Below are 27,894 nucleotides of genomic sequence, written 5' to 3'. Positions count from 1 at the left end.
AATATTTGTAATAACTTTGTGCTTTAAACAAAGATTGATTACATTGAACCATCAAAAAGAAAAGTGTCACTATCTCAGTCGCGCTCAAAAAATTACGTATTTCGGAATATTCCGTATTTTGGAATATTTGGATATGGGAGACTCAACCTGTATATACTTCTAAATATCTTCAAGCTATTGTGTATTAGGTGCTGGAGTGACTGAAACAACATAAATCCCATTCTTGCACAGGATTATTTTTCTATTGTGTTATCTTGATTCCAGTGATTGCACTTTACAATTTTAAGTGCAGATTATCATATTATTTTAGCAAAAATTTGAATCTTCTTGTAATGCTGTCTTTCCACCATTTGATAAACAATCCCGTATATTTCAAAGGAGAAGGGTCGTCCATTTCCTTATTTACTCATCTCCCTTTCTACTATCGCCCAAATCCCAAATTTGAAATAAATTGCAAAATTGCTGTCTGGAGAATGAAGAAATAAGTGCAAGCTACTTGGCTTCACACCTTAGATCAGATGGCAATAGTTGATGCTGTAACTACAGTATTTCTGACACTGAAAACCAGAACACCTATGCAAAATCTATATATATATATCAGGCAGCAATACACAATGACACAAAATACAGGAGCTTTGAATTGTGGAAACCGTTAACAAAAAAAAATGTTTTATTAGTTTCTGCCATTTTTATTGTGAGATGTGAGACAGAAGCATTGAGGGGGGTGGAGTGCATTTGATTTTAGTGTCAGTGTCCAAATAACTGGTCTCTGCAGCAGAAAAATGAGGTATCTGACTATATTGCAAAGTGTCTTTGTTACCTTATTAAATAATGAGCACAATATTCTGATTTATGCCTACAGAGAGGATAGACACTGGTAGGTAACATGAAAATGCTTTTTACATAGTGTTATTATGATTTGCACAATAATTATACTTGCAAGGAATCAAGGCTGTCATTTCTATTACATTTAGCACATTCTTTATTGTGTTGAATTGAAATGAGCCTACACTGTATCTAAATTCACCTCCTCCATGTAGGTCTGAAGCTAGAATGTTTTTACTGTAATTTTATTGCTATTAGGTTTTTTTAAAAAAATTTCACATAAAAATGTTGCATTTTTGCCAGTTGTGTTTCTTATTATTGCTAACCTGTGTTTGTTTTTGTTTTGCTCTCTTTGTCACGTGCAGTAGTCCGTCTCTTATTAAAAACATTCAGACGAGTCACGCCTACTGCTCACCTCTTAATGCTGCTTTGCAGGTAAGTTCCACCAGCCGCCTGTTCATGTATCCATTGCGTGTCTTTTCTGCTTATTGCAAAATACATTATCCTGGTTCTAATTAGATATTAAATTTTAATTCTGTTAAACTTTTTTTTTTCTTAAATGCATAAAGCATTGCCGTCCCTGGAGGCAGGCACATATCAGTCTGCTTTAGCATTAGTTAGATGCTTAGCATTTTGAATATTGTGGCAAAAAAATTAAAAGTTCACTTATTAATATTTATCAGCAGTATCATAATTTCCATCCTCTTATTTCAGAATTTCACTTGAGGCAAAAATACCACAAGTGTAATTACTCGAGCAGAGCTATTAATGTGCAGAATGAAAGAATACTGTGTCATGTGACCTCCTATTGTTCTGGGATCTAGAGGGGAAAAAAAGCAGGATTAAAAAATAATAATAATTTTTGTACACATTTCTGATGGACGCTTCTTGTAGCATCCATTTTTATATTTGTTTATTGTGTTGTATACTTTATAACATTTTTATTGCAGTTTTTATATTTTTTTTTTTTCGTTACAGACTATTTTAGATTTATACCCTCTTTTGGCTTTTGTGACACAATATCCACCACTCAATGTGTAGTTTATTCATAAATACATGCTCATTTTACAAAATCATAGCATAATAAACGCTGGTAAATTCTATTTCGCAATTATATCTGGAAAATAAATTGATAAAGCAAACAAGGAAAAATAACAAGTTATGTTTTCCTTCTGCCTATCCTCTAATTATTAGAAATCAAACAGTGACAACATTGAAACGAAAGAATTGTAAATACTGTTCATTAGTTGCTTACTGTCCCTGGAGTCTTGTGAAATATGATTTTAAAGGCTGTTCTGTCTGTAGAATACTATTAAGATTACAAGCACAATTTACATTCATGAGGCTGAAAGGCAAAATGAAATGATCCTATATTCTATCAGATTCCTTCCTTAACGATGACTAATTCCAATTAGAATGCTCAGCAGATTTAACAGTGCTTGTTTTGGAAATGTAACACGAGCTGTTATCTTTTTTTTCTTCCTTTTTCATGATTACATTTTGTATGCGTACACTTTTTAAATATGAATTTACATAGACTTTAAATATTATTATTTTGTTACTAGTATATTTTATTTTATTTTATGCACTTTGTGCTCTCATTAGAGACCACATTTTTAAAATAATAATCTGCTGCTGAACAGACTTCAGTGGGCTGCAATCCTTCCATATTATGCACATTAAATTGGATTAAAATCTATTTATTTGCATACAGTATACTGTATATATTCATTTATAAAATCTTGAAAATAAGAATGGAGGGTAAGAAAGACTTTGAACACACAGCTGGTCAATATATTGAAAACTAAGGCCTTTTCCAATAATTACAAATTTCTACAGATTAATAATTAAAACATCAGTCTGTCATTAGAAATGATGTGGGCTTTCTAGGAATGGAGTATAGAAGTTCTGAACCCAGTGCTTTCTATAGCATTGTAATTTGTTGGGAAAATGCAATTTACAGTAATTTTATTTTTTCAATAGTGTACAATATACAATATGGAAGCGTGTAACATTCTCTACATAGTTATACTTTGAAATTAACAATAAATTCTCTACATAGTTATACTTTGAAATGAACAATAAAGCTGTTGAATTCCTAAAAAGAGCTTTCAAAATATATATGTATTTTACGACAAATAAAAATAATCACATACATAAAAATCACACGTAAGAAGAGAGACATATTAAATAGAATACTAATCTTGACATATGTACTATTCTCTACCCCCCAGCATTTGACCATTAGCAAACCTAGAAGAATACTTACTAAAACATCTAAAAAGATCAAATTCCACCAATAATTTTCTAGAATATACTAATTGACCGGTTGATCGATTGATTGAATGATTGGTTGCTATGGGCAACATCTCTATATTTCCAGTTTAGTAAATGCAACACTAGATTTGCTTACTAAGGAGCAAACAATCAAATGGGAGAGGGGAGTACCTGTCTTGAGTATTCAGCCAAGGTTTAGTATTTTTATTTTAAAGTTTATGTGCTTATAATCTAAAGGGGTTGGAAGAATCGCATGTAAACAAAAATAGTGAAGCCTAACATTTATCTAAATATGTGACTGAATCTGGTGAGTATAAAAAATAGGCCTCAGACTGCACACCCTGAACATACATACATATATATATATGTATATATATATATAGGTGCTACCTGTGGAGACAATTGATATATAGTGTTCATTCTAGCTCCGGCGCGAGGTAGGGCGCCGGAGCTAGAGAAGGGGGCGTGGTCATTGAAAAGAGGGCATGTCTATAAGACGCGTCCCCTTTTCGTCACTCTTGGGGGCGTGCCCGGCCCTTACGGACACGCCGGGCAGCCCCCAAGCCCTGCAGACAGTGAGAATAGATGCCGGGGCGCATGTGCCCGGCGTCTATTCTCCGGCGGTGACCGGGTTACCGCATATTTCTTCGCTCGCGGGACACTGCGACCCGCGGGTGAAGACGGCTCCCGCAGGCTGTTAGGGCAGGGCGCTTTTTGCCCTCCTTCTGGAGGGCAGGGCGCTTTTTGCCTTCCAGAAGGAGGGCAGGGCGCCACGCCCCGCTAAAACAGCCTAGCGGGAACGCTCGATATATACACAAAAAGCTGTGGCTGCTCTTGACTATTTCCTTTACACTTCACTTTTCTTATTATAGCGGTGCCTTGGGGTGGCTTAGTTGGGCTAGTTTGGGGGTGTCCTGCCCTCTGGATTTGAACCCTAGTATGTTAGGGACCTACCCTACAGAGGTTACCCGGGTGTGGTGGGTAGGCCCATAACCTTGGCCAAGATTATGCCAAAAACCTCTATTTAAATGTATTTATTTATATATAATTAGTTAATTTGGAGTTGTGCACTTGTATTTCTTTTTGTGAATCTGGTGAGTGTCTGATGTCAGTAACTCGTACATGTTGGAAGGTACCAAAATCGGTCACATTTATAATATTTAAATTCAAACTTCAAATTTTATTGGATTATAATCTGCACCGTGAATTACTTTGGTGTTTCTCACTCTTTTTGATGGACACTTCGTTGTAAATTTACTAAAGGCTGACTTTTAATCCATTTTGACCGATTTTAAATTGATGTTGTGTTTTAGGGGCTGTATCTCACATTTACTAACAGATTTTTTTTTTTCTTATATTGATTTTTAAATGTTAGTAAATGTGAGATTTAGCCCCTAAAACACAGCATTGATTTAAATGGATTAAGATTGACCTTTAGTACATTTACCCCTTAGTTTGTTTTGTTTCATTGTAAGCGCAGATTCCATCAAGTTCCCATGCAGTCAACACACATAGGAACCTTATGAAATCCCCACAAATCTGAATGCGGCCGCAGAGAACTCTTGTTTTTTTTTTTTCTCATTATGTGCCAGTAGCGTTCAATAACTTGGATCCCTCTCTATTGCTGTCTCGTGTTGCAGACTTCAATGGCTGAGAACAGTATACCTCTATACACTACCGCTTCCATGGGAAATCCAGCTCTGACCAGCTTGGCCAGTGCCATGAGAGAAGAACTGAACGGCTTGATGGAGCATGGCAATAGTAACGGCAGCGACAGTAGCCCGGGATGCTCCCCTATGCAAGCAATGTGAGTATTCAAGGGGTGCCTGCTACATGAGTGACAAATTAATTTATATGTTGACATGCCCAGTCCTCTCTGAACCTGTGATCGTCTATGTAGTGGATATGAACAGGCAAAATTCATTCAATGTACAAATTCCATAGACAACCATGATGCCAATATGTTGTATATTAAGTGGCCTGAATGGCTAATGGAATAATACGTAAACTATGATTGACGTTCTATGTCTCTCTTATGCTTCACTTAGAGCAGGGGTGGGCAATAAGTGCCCTCCTCAGCTGTTGTAGAACTACACATCCCAGCATGCCCTGCCACAGTTTTGCTATTTGGCCAAGCGCGCTGCATTAAATCCTTTAATATTTGATGATACTTTTATTTAATGATGATGCTTGCTTTGTATTCATTTTAGATTTGTTTACTTAATGTTAGGGCAGGGGTTCCCAAACTCTGTCCTCAAGGCACCCTAACAGTCCAGGTTTTAAGGATATCCATGCTTGACCACAGGTGACTTATGCCGCTTTTACACCTAAATCCCAGGTCCGACCCGGCTTCAGACACCGTTTACACTGCACTTCGACCCGGATTATTTCCGAGTTGGCACCGTTTACACTAAACCCAGGTCAGCCCTGGTTAAACCTATGGATGTAATTAAAATGTGTTTCTGGCTACTAGTCAGGCTGTGGTTCAGGCCAATCAGCCTGCGAGTCTGCGGCTTAAGCTGTGGTGTAGGCGGGTGGCTAACCAGTGGCTGCTGCAGAGATGGCTAGTGAGGGCTGTCTGTACTCTCTGCAGGGCTCTTGGACTACCAGTGGCTGCAGAGATGGCTGGTGAGGGCTCTCTGTGCTCCGTCTGCTGCTGCGATGGCTGCATGTGCTGTCTCTCTGCGGGGCACTGACGGATGACATCATCGGCCAGTGCCAAAGAAGCACCAATCACCGTCTTTGGCGTTACCTGGGTCGCGACCGTTACTACTGCCTCATTACCCGGGACCTACCCGTGTCCAACCCTGCTCGATTCCCGGGTAGAATTGCCAGGTCAACGGACCCAGGTTATTTTTTGGAGCCATTTCCACTAAGGCCCGACCCGGCAATAACTCGGGTTTTTGCTCTTGTGTTAAAGGAGTATTAATTAGTACCTCAGTCAAATTGATTGAACCACCTGTGCTCAACCATGGATATCTCTAAAACCTGAACTGTTGGGGAGCCTTGAGGACCACGTTTGGGAACCTCTGTATTAGGGCTTTATTTTTTATCCAGCTGAATGACGGTGGTGACCACTGCTATTTTTATTAGTTATAATGTGGGACGGGTAAAAAAAACCAAAACTTTATATAGCGGCAAAAATATTATATCGCATTAATAGATACGGACAGTAAAGACGGTAGGCACATAAATCCAGCTTCACAATCGTAACGTGACGTAATAAGACAACTTTAGGAAAGAATCGCCATGCCAAGTGGCGAGGCGGCATGACAGGGGGAAGTGGATGAGTGGAGAAGTGAGGAGGGGGGTCTTTCAGGGAAATGGAGATGAGGGGGACTCAAAGCCAGATGTTTAGAGAATCTGGAACCAGGTGAAGGAGAAAACAAGCAGTGGCAGATCGAGCAGGTGCGGGCTGCGGCTCTACGCTAAGCAGATGTTCCGAGAGGCAGGCAGAGTCTGATTGTGCTTAAAATACATAGGAGTAACCATGCAGCATCTTCTGCCTTCTTGTCAGGCACAGTGGTCTGTCCCAGGCTGAAGAGAGCGATTGGATGTGAGACGATCACATGACATAAACTCTTGCCCTCTTTGGCCCCAAATGCCCCTGCTGTTGCCACACATTGAAATATGTCGTAGACGGAGTTCCCTTTCCACCCCCCTCTCCCTTTAAAACTGCACATTTTTGTTTTTGCATTCTGCTTATTTGAAATGTGAAATCCTACAGGAACCTGTAGCGCAGTTAATAATGATGAATTCAGATTACGTAGCCCCCAGAGAGAGATATTTACAGTGCTTTAAAAGCTTAGCAAAATACTTCAGAGTTTTTATGTGTACCTAAAGCTGCTACTGCGTAAATGAAAATAATGCACAGACACATATTTACAGTCACGGCGCTCTGCAGAAAAGTAACTTGATTAATTGCAACGGCAATTTGCTTCTTCTTACTGCCAGATACATTTCGTGTTTAACTGCCACGCGGCATCCTCTTTAGAAACCGCAGTAAACAGTTGTGATGCGCCTAATTTTTGAGCATCCCAATAAATTAAACTCAGTCTGGCTTTTGAGGCTAACAATATGTCAGCATTACCTTGTTAGCATAGAAACTGTATCACTGCTAAAGAAACGATACTGCATTCTGATTTTCTTATTCCGTCTTCATGATGCTATATTGCCACGGCACTTTTAAATCCCAAGGTGCCGCTTGCAGAATATTTCTTAATAGGAGTTTGCAGGACTTTCATCCTCCTAGCTTGCGGTGCTCTCCGCAGAGCAAAGTGCACCACGCTGTGCACGCCATCAGAGCCCGATTCCTTTTAACAGCCGCAAGCTTTACTCCCCAGCTTTACAGAGTGGACAAATAGCAACATTGAGATGTGGAAAATAAAAGTCAGTGTGTTTACAGCTAAACGGTTCCAGAGAGTGTTGAAGTTTAGATCGGGAAAAATAGTAATAATAAAAATGTAAATGGGTGGTTAGAAAAGACCAGTTAGGAAATACTGCACAGAAAATACAAAATAAAATGACCATGAAGCCATTGTACACTGTTTGCGGCAAATAGCCCCTAGCCCCTCGGCGCGCCGAGCGTCTTTCTGGATCAAAATGTGCGTTTTATGCGCACAAATAAAACAATTAGTAGTGACAAAACTACTCTGCTAGATTGCACTGATCAATTGGATGGGCAACATTTGTACATCTGTGCGCAAGTGAGTCCGAATCTAGGTAAGAACGGCTCTGACCCAGCAGCCGCGTCTTTTCCTCATGCCAAGTTCCGTTGTGCTTAATCTGTCTATAACAAAGTCCAGGGCGGCTAAAGTCACAGCTTAGCGGCTGAATGGTTTTTCGCTACACCTGTGAAGCGGTTAAGACGTAAAGTTTATATAACATTCCCTTGGATTATCTCATTTGCACCTGGCATCTTGCGCCGTATGGCGTATAGACGCTACGTGTGTGAGGAGACATCTGTAGGCTGCCATCTGAGCAGAGTTGCTTCAGTCATATGTGCTTGGCTTGTATATATGGTAGATACAGTCAGTGGATTGTAGAAGGTCAATGGGAATGGAGTGACAGTTGTATGTCTCAAACATGACTTAGTCTCATAAGTTGCCACCACATTAATATTATGGTTAAACAGTACCTACTCCAGTTCTTTGTCATATGAGCTCCCATCGTCTCTGTGTTCATAAATAAACCGGTACACCATCTATCATTGGTGTCTCTCCTATTAGGCCCAGTATTTCAGTGTCTTGTTTTTGCTTCCTTGACAAATTCAGAATTGCCATACAACAATGGCCACTTAGCTGTGGGCATCCAATTCAAATCCACTACACCCATTCTTTTTGCTAAAGGCATCATCCACCCAGTTACCTGAATCTTGAAGCCGGCTAAGGGGAAAAGAGAATAAAACAGTACGACTCTAAGGTCTCAGCAGCGTGGCAATGTGGGAGATCGGTGCTATTTGCTATTAGTGATGGACATATTGATTACAGAGCAGTTATTCAAAAGTAGACTCGCTCCCTCTACTTATCTATAAGCGTATCTAGCTAAAATAAGGACTCATATAATCACTAGCTGAAGTACCCGGCGTTGCACAGGTTTAAATCTTCAAGTTATTAAGTTAGGCATCCCAGACCAGTTGCCTCCCCTCTGTGAAGTTTTCATCCAAATCCATGGAAGGCCCAGAACAGGCTCCCCGGGTCAAAGTTCTGCCCAGCGTCCCTAGGTCAAAGTTCTGCCCAGCGTACACCAACGGGAGGTCTGACCGGGAACTCAACCCACCTAGTATGGCTTCTGGGATCCAATGTTACCACTCTGAAGTTTTTGTCCAAATCCATCCAGAACAGGCTCCCCGGGTTAAAGTTCTGCCCAGCGTACTCCACCGGAAGTTCCGACTGGGACCCTAACCCCCCTCAAACCTGACCAGGATCCAACTGGACCATCTCGCGTTGGTTTCATCCCAATCGGTACATGGGTGTCCGAATGCATAACCGAACAGACAGACAAACAGGCCAATTAATTTTATATATATATATATATATATATGATTAAACCTACAATTGGAATGGGAAATAAAACTGGAAACTAAAGAAAACTTTTAAGCGGGCACACTTGGGGCGATTCAATTGTTTTATCGTGCTCGATCTCCGGTCTAAAGTGACGCGAGATAGGGAGTGCAATATTCAATTGGTTTTGGGTGCCCATGCCCGTTTGCGCATATCGCGCCCAAATAGACCGGGTTTATGGTTCACCAGTTTGGCCACCCAAAATCAGGATTGTTTTTTTTGCACATTTCAGCTCTCCACCTTAGGAGGGTGCGAGCAAAATACACTTGTAACTACAAGTGTATATATATATATATCGGCTATGATACATGAAATAAAAAGGGGAGGGTAGAAACAAGAGGACAATAGGAGGGAGGGTACGGCTCAAGAGAGCTTATATTCTAAAGTCCGATTGGGGAGCCGGCCGGAGGCTGCGGGAGAGGGATCCCCCATTGATAATAATTAGCCTTCTGCAGGAGTTACCACTATACATAAACAATGGCCACAGAACACTGATTTGTGAGAAATAATAACCATCTATCCGGCCGGGCCATTTTAAAAACAGAAGTCTTGTCGAGTTACTTCTCACTTGCAGTATATTAGCCCACGATACGTTTTGGAAGAGTTAAAAGGAAATCTAAGAAGCAAATGCAGGTCTGTGGGTGGGGGGCGCAGCCCTGCGCGCGGGGGGAGTAGGAGTTTAATTCATTAACGCAACATATTTTTAGGCATTGCATTTTAAAGTCAATTGTATCATGAGCTAGCAGGAGCCTTCCCTTCTGCGTCTCATCTCTAATATTAGATAATGTCAATAAAATGACACTTCCCTTCACCGTTTCAAAGGCCAGGCGGTGTTTACGCATTTGACTATTTTGCATGACAAAAGCCACTCAGCGGTGAAAAAGTAATTGCTGTTTGTAAAGGCAGTCCTGTAAATATGATTTACGCTCAACATTTCTTTCTTGTTATCATAGCTGTTATGTACGATCAGCCCTATTCCCCCGTGAGTTATTCAGACGCTCTTCCATAATGGGGAATTTGGCAGATCTCATCTCCTGAGAGCGTCCTTTTTTTTTGCCCACCATGAGCTGGGGATCATGTTTTTTCTTGTTTACAGCTGACAGTGTTATTATTCTCGTTAGGACTGTGCTCTCTTATCGCATTGTTGTGTTGAGCGAGGCATCTCCCCCCCCCTCTTCTCTCTCGCCGTTTGTGTTTTCTGGCAGAGCTTTTCTTCCCATATTGACAGTTTGTGAAAATATGCATTAATTTGGAGTTTAAAGCATGTATCATGGTGTCTCCTTGCAGTGTATTGCTTGAAGTTGATTAATGATAGAACCTCACTTGGGGTCGTCCTCTGGAGAGTTGGCTCGCAGGTTCTGCATGTTAACTAAAGAAGCAGAACACACATTAAGCAATGATTACCCCCAGCCTCTGTAAGGCTTCATGGCCCGATAATTACCACTTTTACTTTATGAAGTCTCATTTAATCTATGTATCTGCTGTGTATTTGGTTGGGTCACGAGCAATGTTAATGTGTACTTCCGTTTGTTTTTGTTTTTTCCCGTCTGATTGGGGTTTTCGTTTCTTGAAATGTGCAAATATCGTGATTTTAGAACAAAAGAAACAAAAACTAAAAAAATTGCTAATTCATAATATTGTGCCGTGAATATAACCATTAACAATGTCTGAAATATTTACCAGCTCTTATTACTGTAACATAATACCATATGCATTTTACACTATAATAAGCCAGTCGGGTTTTCCTTAGTCGTTTTGAGCGTAAATATACATTTCTAGAATTATTTATTTGATTAACTTGACCTTTTTTTTTACACCAGGCGCGTCAACTCGAGCCGAGGGCCAATTTCAGTTTGTAAAACGCAACAACGGCACCGTTAATTCTATATACTGTATGTATGTGTTTGTATGTGTTTAGGCAGCAATATTGCAGTTTATTTTGTACTTTGAGTCATTTGCACTTTGGAATGGTCAGATTGAGATAAATAGCTTATTATTGAAACAAAGGAATTTCGTTTTGCTCATCAAAAAAACCTTGAGTGGACTAAAGCAGATAATAGGCAAAGTCCAGCTAATTAACAGTTTTATGATTCTCATTTAATAATTAAGCTAATGTAACGTGAAATGGTATGCTCTAGATATAAGTATTTTTGTTGTTTTGTCTTTGCATGTAGGCATCATGTACATGTTAAGGAAGAACCACTGGATCCTGATGAGAATGAAGGTCCGCTCTCGCTAGTAACAACAGCTAACCACAGTCCCGAATTCGACCCAGACAGAGATTATGAAGACGAACCTGTAAATGAGGACATGGAGTAGCATCGCGTGTAATTTCACAATTCTGAGAATGAAGACAGTTCACGGCTCGGGATAAATCTCTGTTATTGTACAGTCTGGAGAGGTCCCGGCCCGTTCTGACACCTATGACATGTGTTAACTCTTATTAGTGCCATCAAGTTTCCCATTTGGGAGTATTTTTGATTTTTCTACTTTTTTTGTTGAAGAAAAAAGGAATTTGTACTCTGTGCATTGGATCGACTTGTTTGGTACTTGCAACTTCCTCTCTCACAGTCAACATCAGTGTTGTAAATTTGCTAAAACCGATTTCACTTCTTCGTACGCAGCAGACTTACGGACTGTCGTTCTGCCAAAACGGACAATGGGGACATCGATATAAGCATGTGCGTCTAAACTGCAGGTCATCCCTTTTGCCCAGATTTTAAAGGATTCCAATGGACAACATATTTGCACAGTACTGCATGTAATTCTGATTATCACTGCCTTTAAATCAATTCTTTTGCTTCCATTTGGGATGGGGGTGACCTTTTTTTATATATGTATGGGACAGAGGGAGAGGCGTAGTAATTATCCCAAACTTCTTAATGTATTGCTTTTATTTTTTAATGTACTACACCAATTTAAGTTCTGACCTCAGGCCTATGCTTCAGGCCCAAGGCCTCACGGAGGCGTAATGTTTTCTGTACTTTGTGATGAATGTTAATAGGTGTTTTTATTATATAATTTTATTATATAATGCTGAATGTTTTTCAACTGTTCAACATTTTCTGTCATTCATTGTAGTTTTCTTACATTACAGTCACGTTTTTTTTCAGACACTCGACTAAGACAAACAAAAAAAAAATCATTCCATTAGGATAAGCTTTTACAAAGGGTCCCGAAAAGACTGCCCTCGACAGTGAACGGAATGTTCTGTCTTATACTTCAAGAACGAAGGTCATAGGAAAAGCCATGAACTGGCAAAGGTTAATTCCTATACAGCAGTATTTATTCACTTTGTCACTGACGATAAGCCCAAACAATCTAAATGTACCAACTTCAGCATAAGACATTTTGTAGCTCCCAATCCCTACTTTTTTGCATTGACATGTACCAGAGTCTTTTAGGGCTTCTTATGCTCTATATAACCAGAAGCTGGTTTTCCGCTTGTAAAACAAACAAATGTTTTTGAAACACTGACTTTGATAGTCAGTGCTATGGCGCAGTTTTTCCTCTACTGTTCGGATATTCCATGTCTCACTACTGTGATGCATTGGCAAGCAATTTACCAATTAGTCCTTATGTATAGAATGGTTTTAGAGAGCTACATATGTATACATAAATAGATATGAAAATATATCTAACTTTGCATAGGAGGTAAGATGTTGATCTGACATAGCTTGCAATGGGCACCTGTAAGGAAGGGATATATTATTGGAGTCCTTTTTTGTATTTTGCAAGCAGACCAATTTTTTTTTTTTTATTATTATTTGCCATATTAAATGATACCAGTCACCAAAAAGGAGGTCTTTAACAACATGCAGCTCAATACTCAAAAATGCCCTGTCCAAAACACTCTGCACTTAACTTCACTCTTGGTTTTGCAATCCATGACCCCAAAAATTGGGTTTTTTGCAAAATAGATGGTTGTAGGATGGTCAGGGCAAGTCATAAAAACAACAGCAAGCACAGCTGCAAAATACACAGTACAAAAACACTGTATGATATATTGGCCAATCTAGGGTAATTTCACCCAATTGATCATTTGATGAATTGTGTGGTAGCATCTTCCAATCTGATGTGCTACCCATCAGACCGGACGATGGGGTCAGCTAACCTTAATACTGTAATGATATATTGTGCTGTTGTATGGCTGATTGTGCAGTGTGTATGCAGTCTCGTCACAAGATTGGCGCATCGTTCCGGTGTGTATCCAGCTTTAGATCTGTACATGTGATATTATAATGAGCTAAACAAGAAGTCGAATCAGGCAAACATAGAGATGCATGTTTCCTTTGTGAAGTGTAGAACAACGATTTAGCTGTACAAACAGGCTTGCTTTTTACTCTTAACCCTAGAATTGTATAAAGGTAGAGTCGTGATAGGGAGCTTGCAGACCCAGCTGCATACAAGTCTACCTTGCTTGTCCTCATGTGTGATTCTTCATATTGTTTACTGCATACATGCAATCTTTCCCGGTAGGTCCAGGAGAGTTTCGAATACGGGGGTGCTCTCCCGGCCTCCCAAAAGTGTTCACCAATCTCCTGGTACCATCCACTTCCCGTATGAGTTGTCCTAGCCTTGCCCCCCACTGCAAATTACAGTAAATCATGGTTTCGATCAGCGAGGGTGGGGCCACGATGAGGAAGAATGTAGCTCCATGTCCCACCCCCATTAGATAGGGGGCTAAGGGAGCCCCCTCTCTGGGTCTCACCCGTAATGGGGCTTTAGAAATCAGCAAGTATGGTTTACTGTGGTAATAAGATCAAAAGCCAAAATTATTTTTGGCTATATTTATGAGGCAGGTGACTCATAGAGACACAGCCTGTTAGGGTTTCAAGATTATGGTTTCAAGCACGCAAGTTTGTGACCAAACCAGATTGCAGGAAATCCCAGGCACATTAATGCATTTTGTTGTAGGCAGTGCATGTTTGGCACTACTTGTGCATGTTGTAAATGATCCTCAAAACCTTCGATAAGGGTGGGTGATAGTGAGACCACAACAGAAATCTAGAACAATATCTTAGCAGGGACATTAAAGGTGCAGTCCCATTTCCTATGTAAGTTTTTGTTATATTAACAAAACAAAAATAGGCAAACTTTATTTATGGCAGCACAAAACAAAGCCAAAATCAAAATGGCAATGTTTTTTTTTTCTTATTTTTTTCATCAACATTGTTATATTTGAGACCATTTATTACCTCAGGTAGGATCTTGTATGTTAACAACAGAGACGTTTTAATTTTTTAAAGTCATGGTGCATTTTCTTAAAAAAAAAAGAATAATTTGGTCTGAATTTCCATTCAAAACCATTTTTAGCCAGAATTCAAATTGTGCATGAAAAATGCGCTATGAGGTTTCTGTGGGACTGCACGTTTAAATAACACGGGTGCTCTGATTTTATTTTTCACTATTTTTTAATCAATCCTTATTTTTTAACCACTTTATTATTTAGGAAGCAAAATATATATATATTTTTTTCCATTCTCTTTAAGAGTTCAATCTTTTTGAATCTGGTAGGACTGACCGTCCTTTTAGGGACAAGACTCAATGGCTTAGATTTCATCTTATAGCTGACTACTTAGGCCAGGTAGATGAAAGCTAATATCTGGTGGCCATAAGTTAGAGCATGACTTATTTCAGTATGGCAAAGGAACCTATTTAAAGTTTCACTTAATTTTTTTTGTCTGCCCTAAAACTACCAAAGATTTTACACAATGGTAAATTATGTTGTTTGTTATATGCTTTACCTGTATCTTATAAAGCCAAATCTCCTCTTGTTGTTGATCAAAGGAAACAAGTGACTCTAGAGTGGGATATATTGATCATGCTAATTTAATAGGAATCTACTCCTTTTCATTTGTGTATATCTAGATCACCTATTTCCAAACCAAAGTGAATTCTTTTTTTATTTTATTTATTTTAATTTTTTCAGTGTGACCAAGCCATGTAGTACTAATATAGATGTCTGGAACAGTATTAACAGCTTGTTGAAATTTGCATTTTTCCCACACATTTCCCACTTATTACGTAAATAAAGTATGTATGTGAGCTAATAAACACCACAAGTACATTATCTAATTAAAAATCATTATTAAGGTTTTTACAACCCGAAAAACACTGCACATGATTAGCTCAATTGACAAATAACTGGGATTGTTTGTGTGTGTGTGTCTTCCTCCCCCCAAAAAAAGAATATACAGGTAATAAATAACACACCGGCTTAAATTGCAGAAACTGCTTTAACCCGTAGAAACAGGTTAGATATTAGCTTTGTTCACTATGAGCACTGTTATGCGGTTTCCACCACCAACATATTAAATGTACCCTAACCCTATAGTGTTCCTTCCAAAACTGCATGCTTTTGTTTTTCTTTGCTTGCTTTTTTTATGTATATATAAGCTATTTAAAAGTTTAAAGCAGGCAAACCCCAAAGCACTTTTATGAATAACATATTACCAAACTTTAATTTGATACAATATCCAAATGTCCTCAATTACTTTAAATTTATAAGGCAGGGCAGTCATGCAAACACACAAAAAAATTACTTAACAGATTTTGGTGAAGTTTTATAGAAGCTTCTAAAAAAAAAGAAGGGAATCTGAAGATGTTTATTATAGCGACCAATAAGATTCTAGCCATCATTTTTTATAATGTACTAGATTCATGATCGCTAGAATCAGATTGGTTTGAAATGGGCAACTCCACCAATGGAAGTTTTTAGAAGTCTTATTAGATCTTCCTCTTTGTTGCTAACATGTTGATGTTGTTTAAGGTGTACTGGAAAATTGGATACTGCAGCAAGTGGTCTTCATTCAGCCACCCCACTCCCCTACTTACCTGTAAAAATATAACTTAAACCTTCCAGCTACTCTCTAGTTCTTATTCTAATCTAAGTATAAGGGCATTCATCACTGGCCATGTGTTTGCTTTATTCCTTTCTATAAAAATGGGTGGTTTGGATTTAGTGAGAGATGAGCACTTGGTGCTTTCTGAATGAGTGGTTCACAGGCTTAGTTTATAACTCAGAATGAGGATACAGAGCTGGTTGACTTGTTCATTCTTGGCATGAATTGTTGGGCGTAGAAAAACTAAACAGCATGAGTAACTCTTAGCATACCTCAACTCAGCCCTTTATGGAATGACTAAAACACAGATACATTTCACTAAGTTGCACTTAACTATATTGCATGCTCAGTTTACAGCAAATTGAAAGAAAAATATAAGCATTCACTTTTACATATCATGCAAGTGTCAAACTTGTGTAAAGACCAACTAAAAAAAAACTCAGGCTTTATCATCCAGCAAACTTCACAATGTATTTTAATTTTTTTTTTTTTCATTGCCATTAAGTTTCCCATTGTGTACATACATTGTCAACATGTCTTCGTGACCATTTGTATTTAAAGGATGGAGGGAGGGAGGGAGGGAAGGGTTGGCAAGGTTGGTTATATAACATATTTTCTTTTCTCTTATTTCCTTTTATAGAAATATTCCTTACAAGGAATAAATGCATATTTGTTTGTCAAACCACCATTGCTTTGTTGTGCAACTGCTTTATAATAACTAAATTAAAAATAGCTTTGAAAAAAAAACTACTGTATGTAACTATTGCAGATACTTGCTGCATATGTATAATATTTAGTTATCCCAGCTTAAAAATTATGGATGACATTTGCTGACAAGGTGGGAGAAATTCCCTGACTATTTTGCTTTCAAATTGTAACATAGTTGACAGATTTTTTTCTATCATTGATCAATGAATTTTGTACAGTTCTTGTGTTTTGTTTTTTTTCTGCTGTTTTTTTTTTATACTTTTCAACCATTTTATGTTATTCTACCACTGCCTTTTCTGGCTGTCATAAAATAAAAAAGTTCATACATTTTAAAAACTGATAAAAAAAAATGTTTTAAAGTGTTTTTTTCCTGCAGTAAATATTTTGCATGACGAATCCTGGGCTCACACATTCAAAGTTTATCAGTGAAGTCTTGAATAATTAATGGGGAGTGTCAAAATATTAAACTTTTGTATAAAAAAAAAATACTTTACAAGGTGCCAAGATGTAAAGACAATTTGTTACATTCTCTTTTTTTTTTCTCAAAGAAAAGCGTACATTAGCAAAATAGTACCATGTATCAGGTAAACTGCTGTCAGGAATGAGTTGAACAAGCCTTCTCTTTTTTTTCCATACATCGCAAACATATGTTTAAAAAAAATATTGGATATCTGCATCTCGCTAGCAGTGAGAAGACAAATCAAGGCTTAGGTTGCTCATGATATTGAAAATTGTTGATTTATTTACTTGCAAATCCATTTAAAACATTATCAATTTAGAATTACAAATAAAGATATAATTCAACTATAAAGGAAAAAATTAACTGGCAGAAAAGTCCTTTTTAATACTTGATTGATTATGACTGATTGATTAAGAAGGAAATATGTGCTTATACAGTGTGGCAGCCTGCCATTTAAACTTTTTTTTTTTTTAATATAATTGCTTTTTTTCTTCATATTCTGTCACGTGTTTTAATTTGCTTTTATTATGAAGCCACATTAAGCACACGCTTTGATGCTTGCAAAACAGATTTTCCTGGGTTTGCAATATTGCCTCGACCTAAGTAAACAATCTTATGACAACCCGTAAGCCTCGATGACAATGGTACCGTCTGGACTGTGAGCATGGTGCTTTATGTGTATGTGCTGCCAGTAAAAAGATTTTTTTGTTTGTTTTGAAAAGGCATAAAAGAAACTCATTCCTTACATCAACTGTAATTTCATCATTCCATGTCTGTTGATACAGACAATAAAAAAAATGTTGTGTAGTCAGTACTGATAACTGACAGTATAGCATTCTCAAATGCAATAAAATGCTGGTTGTTCACACTGGTAGTTTGCGTTGTCTTGTCTTTTGATGTCCTGTAATTAATAGATTAAATCACTTGGCTCATATCTCCCATTTTTCTTATAAAATGATGAACGTACACCCAGTGGAAGCAAATTAATGGAATAAAACCCTTCTTGGCTAAACTCTCTTCCAATCTATGCTTGTTCCCTACACACAGGAAAAGCAACATCTTGTACACTAAAATAATTCAAAATATGCCTCATATATATTTTACTTTCACTCTGCTTTACAGAAATGAAATAATGTATAAATTTATCTTTTTTCAACATCGAAAAATTTCTATCTTTTAGTAATTTTGGGAGTTTCTCCATGCAAGAAACTTAGCATCCACAGTCACCTGTAACAAGTTGGACATATGAATTTTGTGGGTGTCAAATTCACCACTATATACAATAATCCTAATTATCACACATCACTACTATGTGCTGCTGGGGACCCTGCTCCTTTCACTATATAACATTTAGTCTGTGGTTTCCTGTTGCCTTAATTTCCCTCCTCACATCATGTCACTGCCCTTGTTACATGCAGCCCTGTCACTCACATGACTGCCTCCAATAGGATCAGCTGACTATCTCCTGCTGCTGTCACTATTCTAATGATCTGATTGGTTACATGTTTTATTCAAACCCATTTTAACTCGGGTAGATATTTTTTAGAGAATTTGAGAATACAGCCAACACTGGATGTCATACAAAAAATAAAACAGATAAAAAAAAATCCACAGGGAAAACATAAGGGAGAGGACAGTAAGAGGGAATATACAATTAGAATAAATAGAAATAAATAAAATTAATTGATGATATGATCAGGTAAAACATGAGAAAAAAAATAAAGAAGAAAAGACTGAAATAAACCATTTACAATGCCATATACAACAAAAGATTACAGACAACCAATCATGGAGATGGAACTCAATGGGGGCGATTAAATTCAGTGGGAGTTGAATAGCTCTGGGAAGTTGGTCCCCGAAGCTATTCAATTAAGCACGCTGTTTAGTTTTGACTTTGTACATGCTGGTTCTTGTGACTTAACCTGGGTGTTTAGTCACGAGAACCAACATTCTCCGACTAAAGTGCCGCCCGCGAGGCTATTATCGCTCCCTCAAGCCGGAAAACATCCTCGCAGCATGCACTTTTGTCAGATTCCTCCATCATTTAGTCGCTCTAACAGCACGCTTAATTTAATAGCTTCAGGACCAACTTCCCCACGTTATTCAACTCCCGCTGAATTGTATAGCCCCCAATGAGACCTTGAGTGCAGAACAGTAGTCAGACCACAGTCTCTATTTTAAAAAAGGTGAGGAGGCTGAAATATTTGAAACCAAGGGTTTCCATATAATAGCTGCTTTGGATATTAATAAGCATCTTGGAAGAAGACAAAAAGGACAGATTCCTCCAATATTGGCCAATAGCCAACCTAGTGCCAATAAATACATGCATATGTCCTGTTACATATCTACAATGTGGTTGGAGATAGGGAGGTTAATCGTTGGATAAATATCTGGTAGTAAAGGAAGGTTCATCCCTGTAACACGAGAAAATAAATTTGAAAACTTCTGTCAAATTCTGAATTACAGGACAGGACCAAACAATATGGGGTAAAGAACCAACCTCACCTCAATTTCTCCAACAGAGCTGAGGAAAGTCAGGCCGAATCTTATGGAGTCAATCTGGGGTGAGGTATAGTCGGTGCAGAATTTTAACAAGCATTCTGGGTTGATTGATGTATCTGCACATTTTGTGTACCTTTCAACTATACCACTAGCTGCTTGCTCTATGAGGTGTTCCAGCCTCATTCATAAACACTCAGAAAAAAAGGGGGATGGATTAGGCGCTCTATGGTATAGAGATGTGTGCTAGAATTATTTGTTAATATATAATGTATTCTATATCTGTGTATATGTTTCAGAAAGTAACATCAATGTGGGCAGTGTTTACCAGTATTTCAAAGTGTGTTGATAATAGTAATCCACATTGTGGGCATACGGTCTAGATTTATTATTAAATGAGTCTATTATAACTGGTGGGCAATAACTGTAGGCAGGATTTTCAAGCGTTGTCAGTATATGTGTTTGTAAACCAAAACTAATAGTTCTTATAGTCCGGTGGACAAAAACTTTAGGCAGTGTTTTCAATATGGCTTGAATATACAAAAGTCCTGAATCTTGTGTTTATATATTGTTAATTGCTCCTTTTAACCACTTCTTAAGTACATCCTCCTCTTCAACATCCCATGGGTACCTCAAAATAATAGGTGCAGCATCAGGGTGGCGTGGACACTATTTGTGCAGATATTAGGTAAGTTGGATAGTACTTACCAAACTGCTTCTGCTGGTCCTCTGGATGCCAAAATGTGCTCCGGTGGGTGTATGTATGCAGGTAGGAGGGTTAGTGATAGTGGTGGTGTTTAAAGTAGTAAGGGTGAGAGTACACTTGGTAGTAAAAAGAAACTCCTTTATATGTTAACTAACATAGCAAGTCCCAATCGGGGACGAAACGCGTTGGGTCCATTAAGATATACCCACATTGACTTTTATTTAGACACTGCAGCAGTTTACTTGCTATGTTAGTTAACACATATACTGGCGATGCTTGAAAATCCTGCCTACAGTTATTGCCCACCAGTTATAATAGACTAATAATAAATTTAAACTGCATGCCCACAATATGGATTACTATTATCAACACACTCTGAAATACTGGTAAACACTGCCCACATTGATGATACATTTTGTGTACAGTCTGAAAGATCCTCCCCTATTCCTCATCTGACAGGAGAGTTTTATATCACACTGAAATACTTTAAAGACAGAGCATAGAGGCGAGGGAAGGACAGGGGAACCGACACTGAGTGAATGACACCAATGTCTGACACGTAAGTTTTTATAGAAGTCATGAACAGACACTCCATACTGAAACTGCAACTAGGCAAATAATTTGAGACCAACATTCTCAATTAAATCTTGCAAGTAACAATACCTAAATCTCACCAGTTGGACAGGGGTAGATCTGGAATTAACTTAGATACTGCTCTCAATGAAAGGGTGTACAATATCACCAGAGGCTTTTACCATGTTGCCTCAGTCAGATAGGTAGTCAGCAGTGGTCTTCAAAATATTGTGAGACACTGGACCTCATTCAGAGTCGGTCGTTGCGGCCGCACGGTCGTACGCCACCGATGTTCGCTATACTGCGCATGCGTAAAGTTCGCAATGCGCGTGCGCAAACTAGCCGCTATGATCAGAAATTTCTCTCTCCTTGAACACAGCCAGGTCGGTAGTTTGAGTGACAGAATGAGGCGTTTGTGGTGGTTACAGGGGAAGGTGCTTGAAAACGGGGGAGTGGAGATCCGAACACAGGTGTGCCTAATTATGCGAACGGCATTTTATGGGAGTGCATACGGTTTATGGGAGTGCATAATTAACAAAGTAGCGTCATGGCACATGTGACATGGGAGGTTTTTACACTGACATGATCGTAGAGCTTAAGAGAGGGTATGGTCAACCTTAAGCTCTAGGACCAGTTCCGATGGTCTCGATTAATCCTTATATGCCCAGAGATGACGTGCAATGCGTACGAGAAGGGGGTGTATTTTTTTTAATTCCGACCGCTTCCTCCCCAGCTACCGATCCAAACTTAGGGACACAACTTGGGAGGGAATCATTTGAATATCCGGCCCCTTTTCCCGTACGACCGTGCGGCTGCTTCGACCGACTCTGAATGAGGTCCACTGGTCTTTGAGAATCCAACCAAAGGAAATCCTCCAAAGGGAAGGGATGTGACAAGCATTGCTCAATGTCCACCCAGGGTTTAGGAAAGGTAAAGTTAACCAGTAAGAAATTTGACCCAATAGGCTAGCAAAATGGTTAAACTCCAAAATAGAGGCAGCAAGACCTCCTCTAACCTTAGATTTACACAGACGGTCTCCAGAAAGTCTGTGGTCTGTTCCCTCCCTGTCTCCTGTAGTGTCATCAGGGAGGGACTGGGAGAGACGTCATGACGTCTCTCCCAGTCCAGTTCCACAGTGCCCTGCGCCGAGGAGACATTCCTCCGACGTTGGGCTGCAAGCCTGTAACTGGCGGATACAGAGACTGCGGCTGCCCCCTTGCACCCACAGTGATGCCCTGTGGAGCTTTGTTATACAGGTAAGTGCTGTTTTTAGTAGAGAGACTCAGGGGGAGGGGGGATTTGTACTGTGTACTATAATGTGTAAGGGGGGGGAATTGTACTTTTTGCTATAATGTGTAAAAGGGGGGGCTTTTCATTAGGTGGCATAATGTTCATGGAGCATTACTGGTGTGGGTTGCGTAATCTGTAACGGGCATTACTACAGTGTGGTCATACTGTGTAATGGGCATTACTATGGTTTGGTGTAATCTATAAGGAGCATTACTAATGTGTGATCATAATGTGTAAGGGGCGTTACTACAGTGTACCGTAATGTGTATAAGGGACACTACTATGTAGTGTAATGTGAATAAGGGGCATTACTGTTTCTAGGAATGTGAATTGGGGGTACTATAGTGTGGACACGCCCTTTCCCTACGAGACTACACCCTTTTTCCGGCCACGCTTGCAATGCGCACTGTCCCTGTTTACAATATTGAGGGGGAGGGGGTACCAATGCTCTTTCTTGCACAGGGCATCAAAATGTCTAATTACGGCTCTGTGGCGACTTACTCTACTAAAGTTGCTGCTTCTTAAATAAAACCCATAGGATCTTTGGAATAAGCATCATCTATCCAACCACGAAATATCATAGTTGGCCCATGATTTAGTAAGAGTAGTGAATTGTTTCAAAAGGGTAGAGTAATTACAATCAATAATGGTTTGAAAGTCTGAGGGAATCCTGATACCAAGGTAACCTAAACAGGAATCCTGCCAGGCAGGGATATATAGATTTACTGCAAAATATCTTTATTGGGTTTACAAAGGAAAACCAAAGAGAACAAGAAGCTAAAAAACAAATTAGATACAGTGTGTAAGATATATAGCAAAAGCACTCAATGCCAAAGGGTAATATAATGATCACAAAAATCACATGTCATATAACCATATGCACTAAAACAGCGCCAACACCTATTGGGAACCTTAATCCCCATCTTTCAAAGAGTATCTGGGCATCTATACCACTGGGATAATAGGTTGCATTGGGTTTCCACTACGCCAGTGCTAAGTGAACTAGTGTGAGTCCACTTATCTGCTCCCAACTCCTCACCAATCTCCTGCTCCCAGGCGCTAACAAATTGTGGAGTTAGACTTGCAGCTGCCGATAGAAGATTATATAGGGATATATAGATAGAAGAGTCAGGAGATAATTCTGGCTTATACCCATTGCCAAGGCTCCAGATTTGGAGGTATTCAGTTTAAAAGAGGAGAGAATCCTGTGAGAACTGTATGGATGGCCGATATGGAAACCTCGGGGTCGGTGACAAATAACAGCACATGCTTTCAGCTAATAGTAGATAAAGGCAATTATTAATGGAGAGAGGGGACAATCCTGCCTAGTTCTATTGGAAATGGTTAAATTGTAGGATAAGGACCCATTGCTGGAAACTCTGGCTGAGGGGTTTTTACATACAGTAAAGCAAGAATCGCCTGAAGGAATGAACCCTCTAAGGCCGAACCTGGCAAGGACCCTAGTCACGTACAACCAGTTCAACCTATTGAACGCCTTCACGGCATCCAATGAAAGAATAATCAAGGACATGGGCATTTTGGCTTGATAGGTCAGCAATTGAAGACTCTGAGTATCATATTGGGCTTGTCGACCTAAGATAAAGCCCATATGATCCTGATTTACTAAGTGAGGAAGGAGAGGTGAAATCCCTTAGCCAACAATTTAACTAATATCTTGAAGCCAGAGTTGAGAAGAGCTATAGGTCATTAGTTTTGGGGACATGTCGGATCCTTGCCAGGTTTGGGGACAGCAATAATCCAATCCTCTAACATTTCATCCGGGGAACCCGAGTCCTTTGAGGCATCATTGTACAAAGTAGTAAGGATAGACACCAAATCCGACTGGAAGTGAATATAAATACTGTTCGTACAACCATCTGGAACAGGGGCCTTATCATTTTTTAAGTAGGCTATTACAGAACATCATGAACCTCATCACTAGTCCAGTCAGAGCAGAGGGCCAATGCATCACAAAATGAAGCAATAGAGTGATCTGTGGGTTTGGAGTGGAGGAGTCATGCTTAAGATTGTACAGTTGTTCATAATTAGCATCAAATTGGTTGGCATGGTAAATCTCCTGTTGTAAGATGGACATTGCAGAGTTGACCCTTAGACAAGCTTGACTAATATAATAATAATAATGTAAGTAACTGGGCACCCCACATGCTCAATTCTAATTTTTTTCCTATGCATCATAGAAAAAGACCAAGGGGTATATTTACTAAAGTGAGTTTTTTAGAAGTGGAGATGTTGCCGATAGCAACCACTCAGATTCTACTTAACATTTAACTAGCACCTTCTAGAAGATAAAAGCTAGAATCTGATTGGTTGCTATGGGCAACATCTCCACTTCTAAAAACTCTCACTTTAGTAAATTTACCCCTAAGAGGCACGATTTGGGCAAGTCCCCAACCTCACTGCAGAATGTACAGTACTATTAGCACCGGCCCTGAGACCAGATTTTTTTTTACATTCATCCCTCAGGCCACATTTGTTATGCCCCCACCTCATTCATCCCTCAGGCCACATTTGTTATGCCCCCACCTCATTCATCCCTCAGGCCACATTTGTTATGCCCCCCACTTCATCCCTCAGGCCACATTTGTTATGTCCCCCACCTCACCCCTCATGGCCGCAGAGATCCATAGCCCAACTACATCACTTACAAGAGGCCATAAGCATAAAACATCATTGTATTCTACCAGCCATTGAAATAATAATTGAATTTTCTTATGGGAAAAAAGGGATTAGATTAGGAAACGAGGGAGAGATCCCTTCCTTTGTGTCATAGTGTTATTACAAATGTTTTTAGCGATGGCAAATTGCTCAGACCTTTGTCTCCGTGTGTGTTATTGACAGTGGTAGCTGTTTCAACTTGCATTTTAGGTTTATTGAGAAAGTAATGTTCCCTGTAAAGACATGATAACACATAATTGCTTTATATTGCCTCTGAGAGTAGTAACCTTAAGGCAAACGAGATTGAACACCTTCCAAGAAGTCCTTAGATGTAGGGCAGGGGTTTTCTACATGAGGCCCTCCAGTTGTTGTGGGACTATATATCCCAGCATGCCCTGCCTCAGTTATCCCAACATGACCTGCCTCAGTTATGCCAGCATTGTGCTGCCTCAGTTTTGCTATTCCAGTTTGCTAAAGCTGTGCCAGGGCATGCTGGAAAGTGAATACCCTGTGCCTGGAAAGTGAATACTCCTGAAGTAGGGAGTTTAATGATTTGGAATTGGGGGAATACTCTTTATGTGCAATTGTGGATAAAATACTGCACTACTCCATTTTATAAAAAGACCACTATTGTGCCATAGTAAACCTGATTAAATGGTGTCCCTGAAAAATTAAGGTTAGATCTGTCTGAGGTGTCTGTGGAACACTGGCCCTGATTCAGAGCCGGACACTCTGACAAAGTGCTTGCTCTGAATCAGGGCCGGCCTTCTTGTTTTTTAGAGCGACCTCCTGGCCGCTCGTATAGCTGTAGGTGACCACCCACAGCTATAGCGAGTGGCCAGGAAGATGGTCGCGATGGTCAAGACCATCGCGACCATCGGGCTTGCAACAAGACCCTTGTGGTAGGGTCTCGTTGCCGCAAGCCCCAGAGAGATTTCGGGTCTCACAGAGCCGAAATCTCTCTAACTGACATCACTCGCGATGTCAGTGGGGCCGGCCCCAAACGGAGGCGTTCACATGGGACTCAACATCGACAGCACGCCCCCTTTAGTACGAGGCCCGGAGCGACGGAGTGCCCATCGCTGTCCGGGTCTCACGAGCGGGTCTGAATCAGGCCTACTGTGCTCTCATCTGCAGTACAATATGGATTAAAACTTTCACTACGAAAGTAGCCGCTATGTTAGTATATAGATTGTAAATCTATATTAAAAAAATTGTATATCTATGCTCAACAACAGCGCGGGCTCCATGTTTTTTTTTTTGTGTTATGTGTGGGATTTGTTTGGACGTGAATCTTATCTGTTATCTGAAGATTAAATTCTATTCTTGGAAACCATCTGTCAAATGAGCTACCAAGACTGTGTTATATAATTAAACCAAATACTCATTTTAGATATGGTAAATGTTTACAGTAATTTCACCTGGAACCAATAAAACACTTGCTGATAGAGCATACAAATAGTACACAGAGGTTATCACATGCTTGCAACATCCCCGATTAGAATAGTGGGATGAATTAAGCCAGGGGTAGCCAACCCTGATCCTCGAGAGCTACCAACAGTGCATGTTTTCCAGGTCTCCTTACAGAATCACAAGTGAAATAATTAGCTCAACCTGTGGATCTTTTCAAATCTGCTAGTGAGTAATGAATACACCTGTGCACCAGCTAGGTGGTCTGGAAAACGTGAACTGTTAGTAGCTCTCAAGGACCGAGGTTGGCTACCCCTCCCTTCTTGCACCTTAATCCTAACCCTTCCCACCCTTCACTCTAACCCTCCTTGTTAGTGTCTAAACCTCCTCCCTTGGTGCCTAAACCTAACCCTCCTCCCTTGGTGCCTAACCCTCCCGGCTTAGTGCCTAGACCTAACCCCCCAGTGGTGCCTAACCCTAACCCCTCCCAGTGGTGCCCAACCCTAACTCCCCCACCCAAAGCCTAACTCTAACCCTACCGTGGTGCCTAGAGCTGACCACCCCCCCCTTCCCCGCGCTCAGCTAACAGCTAAGGGCACCCCGGCTTATTTTCGTTCGGGATGTCCTCTGTTGGGATTCCGGCATCGGTCTGTGGGCTGGTGTCAGGATTTAGCTGCCTATGTTAAATCCAGCATTTCAACATATGGCGTCCCGGCCGTCGGTATTATAACTACATTCCCTACAAGACCATGGGCTAAACTTTCCAAGCAGCTCTTATCAATCCTGCCATTTTTATAGCGGTTTCAGGCGCTGGATTTAAAGGCTTCATGTTGTAAACTTAGCCCCAAGTCTCACAAAATTAAGTCTTGTTGTTTTCAGTCTTGGGCAGGGAGACTGCAGCTAGTGTAATCCAAACTCTGCAAGGAATGCCCGTCTCCACCCAAAGTGCAATAATCTTCTCGTTCAGCAATCCACATACAGCTGTTTGTGATGTAGTATTGTTTGTGTAGTAAGTGTTTTCAATAAAGCAACTTACGTTTTAGGTTTAGTGAAAGTTAATTGTAAGCTTGCAAGCAGGACCTTCTAACCTCTATGTGTGTCTGTTATTACCCAGTTTTGTTCTATTACTGTGGTCTCCAACGGTAAAGCGCAAAGGACTCTGCTGTGCTGTATAAGAAACTGTTAATAATTAAATAAAATAAAGTTAATGTTCTATGTAAATACATTACATTAACACATAATTGCTTTACTGCTTCTGGCATGTATTGATCTTAAAGCAAAACACCTTTCAATAGTCCTGGTTTAAGGGTGTCAGCATTCAGCATGGAATTGGCCGTTACTCACCGCGGCAGCTTCCACTGACTAGCCGCCTGGTCAGACGCCAGGTGCGGCGGCGGGTGACAAGCTGAGTACTAATCCCGGTCCCTGGTGACTTCCACACAATCCTCCATAGCAGAGTTCCCGTGGCGGTGGTCATGGGTGCAGCCATATTGTCTGTCTCAACTGACTGGACCCTCCACCAACAGTAGCCTGGTCACCTCTCAACTGACTTTCTCCTCCAAT

The 27,894-nt window shown here is 39.9% G+C and overlaps 1 protein-coding gene across 5 annotated transcripts in view; it reads left to right on the top strand.

The window, feature by feature from the left end:
- Window positions 1–17,053, top strand: part of FOXP1 (forkhead box P1) — an 801,632-nt gene extending 784,579 nt beyond the window's left edge. For all 5 annotated transcript variants that reach the window (XM_088459772.1, XM_088459768.1, XM_088459769.1 and 2 more), the window contains 3 exons: window positions 1,191–1,260; window positions 4,743–4,909; window positions 11,339–17,053. In XM_088459772.1, the coding sequence (XP_088315898.1) occupies window positions 1,191–1,260; window positions 4,743–4,909; window positions 11,339–11,483 (382 nt within the window). In that variant the 3' untranslated portion in view covers window positions 11,484–17,053. The remainder of the gene's footprint in view (window positions 1–1,190; window positions 1,261–4,742; window positions 4,910–11,338) is intronic.
- The last annotated feature ends 10,841 nt before the right edge of the window (window positions 17,054–27,894 follow it).

The sequence above is a fragment of the Taudactylus pleione genome, unplaced genomic scaffold (assembly GCF_031769625.1).
Source record: "Taudactylus pleione unplaced genomic scaffold, aTauple2 ptg000934l, whole genome shotgun sequence".
NCBI classification, from domain to species: domain Eukaryota; kingdom Metazoa; phylum Chordata; class Amphibia; order Anura; family Myobatrachidae; genus Taudactylus; species Taudactylus pleione.
The sequence above is the reverse complement of the archived record's forward strand: the minus strand, read 5'-3'. Positions and strand labels throughout refer to the sequence as shown.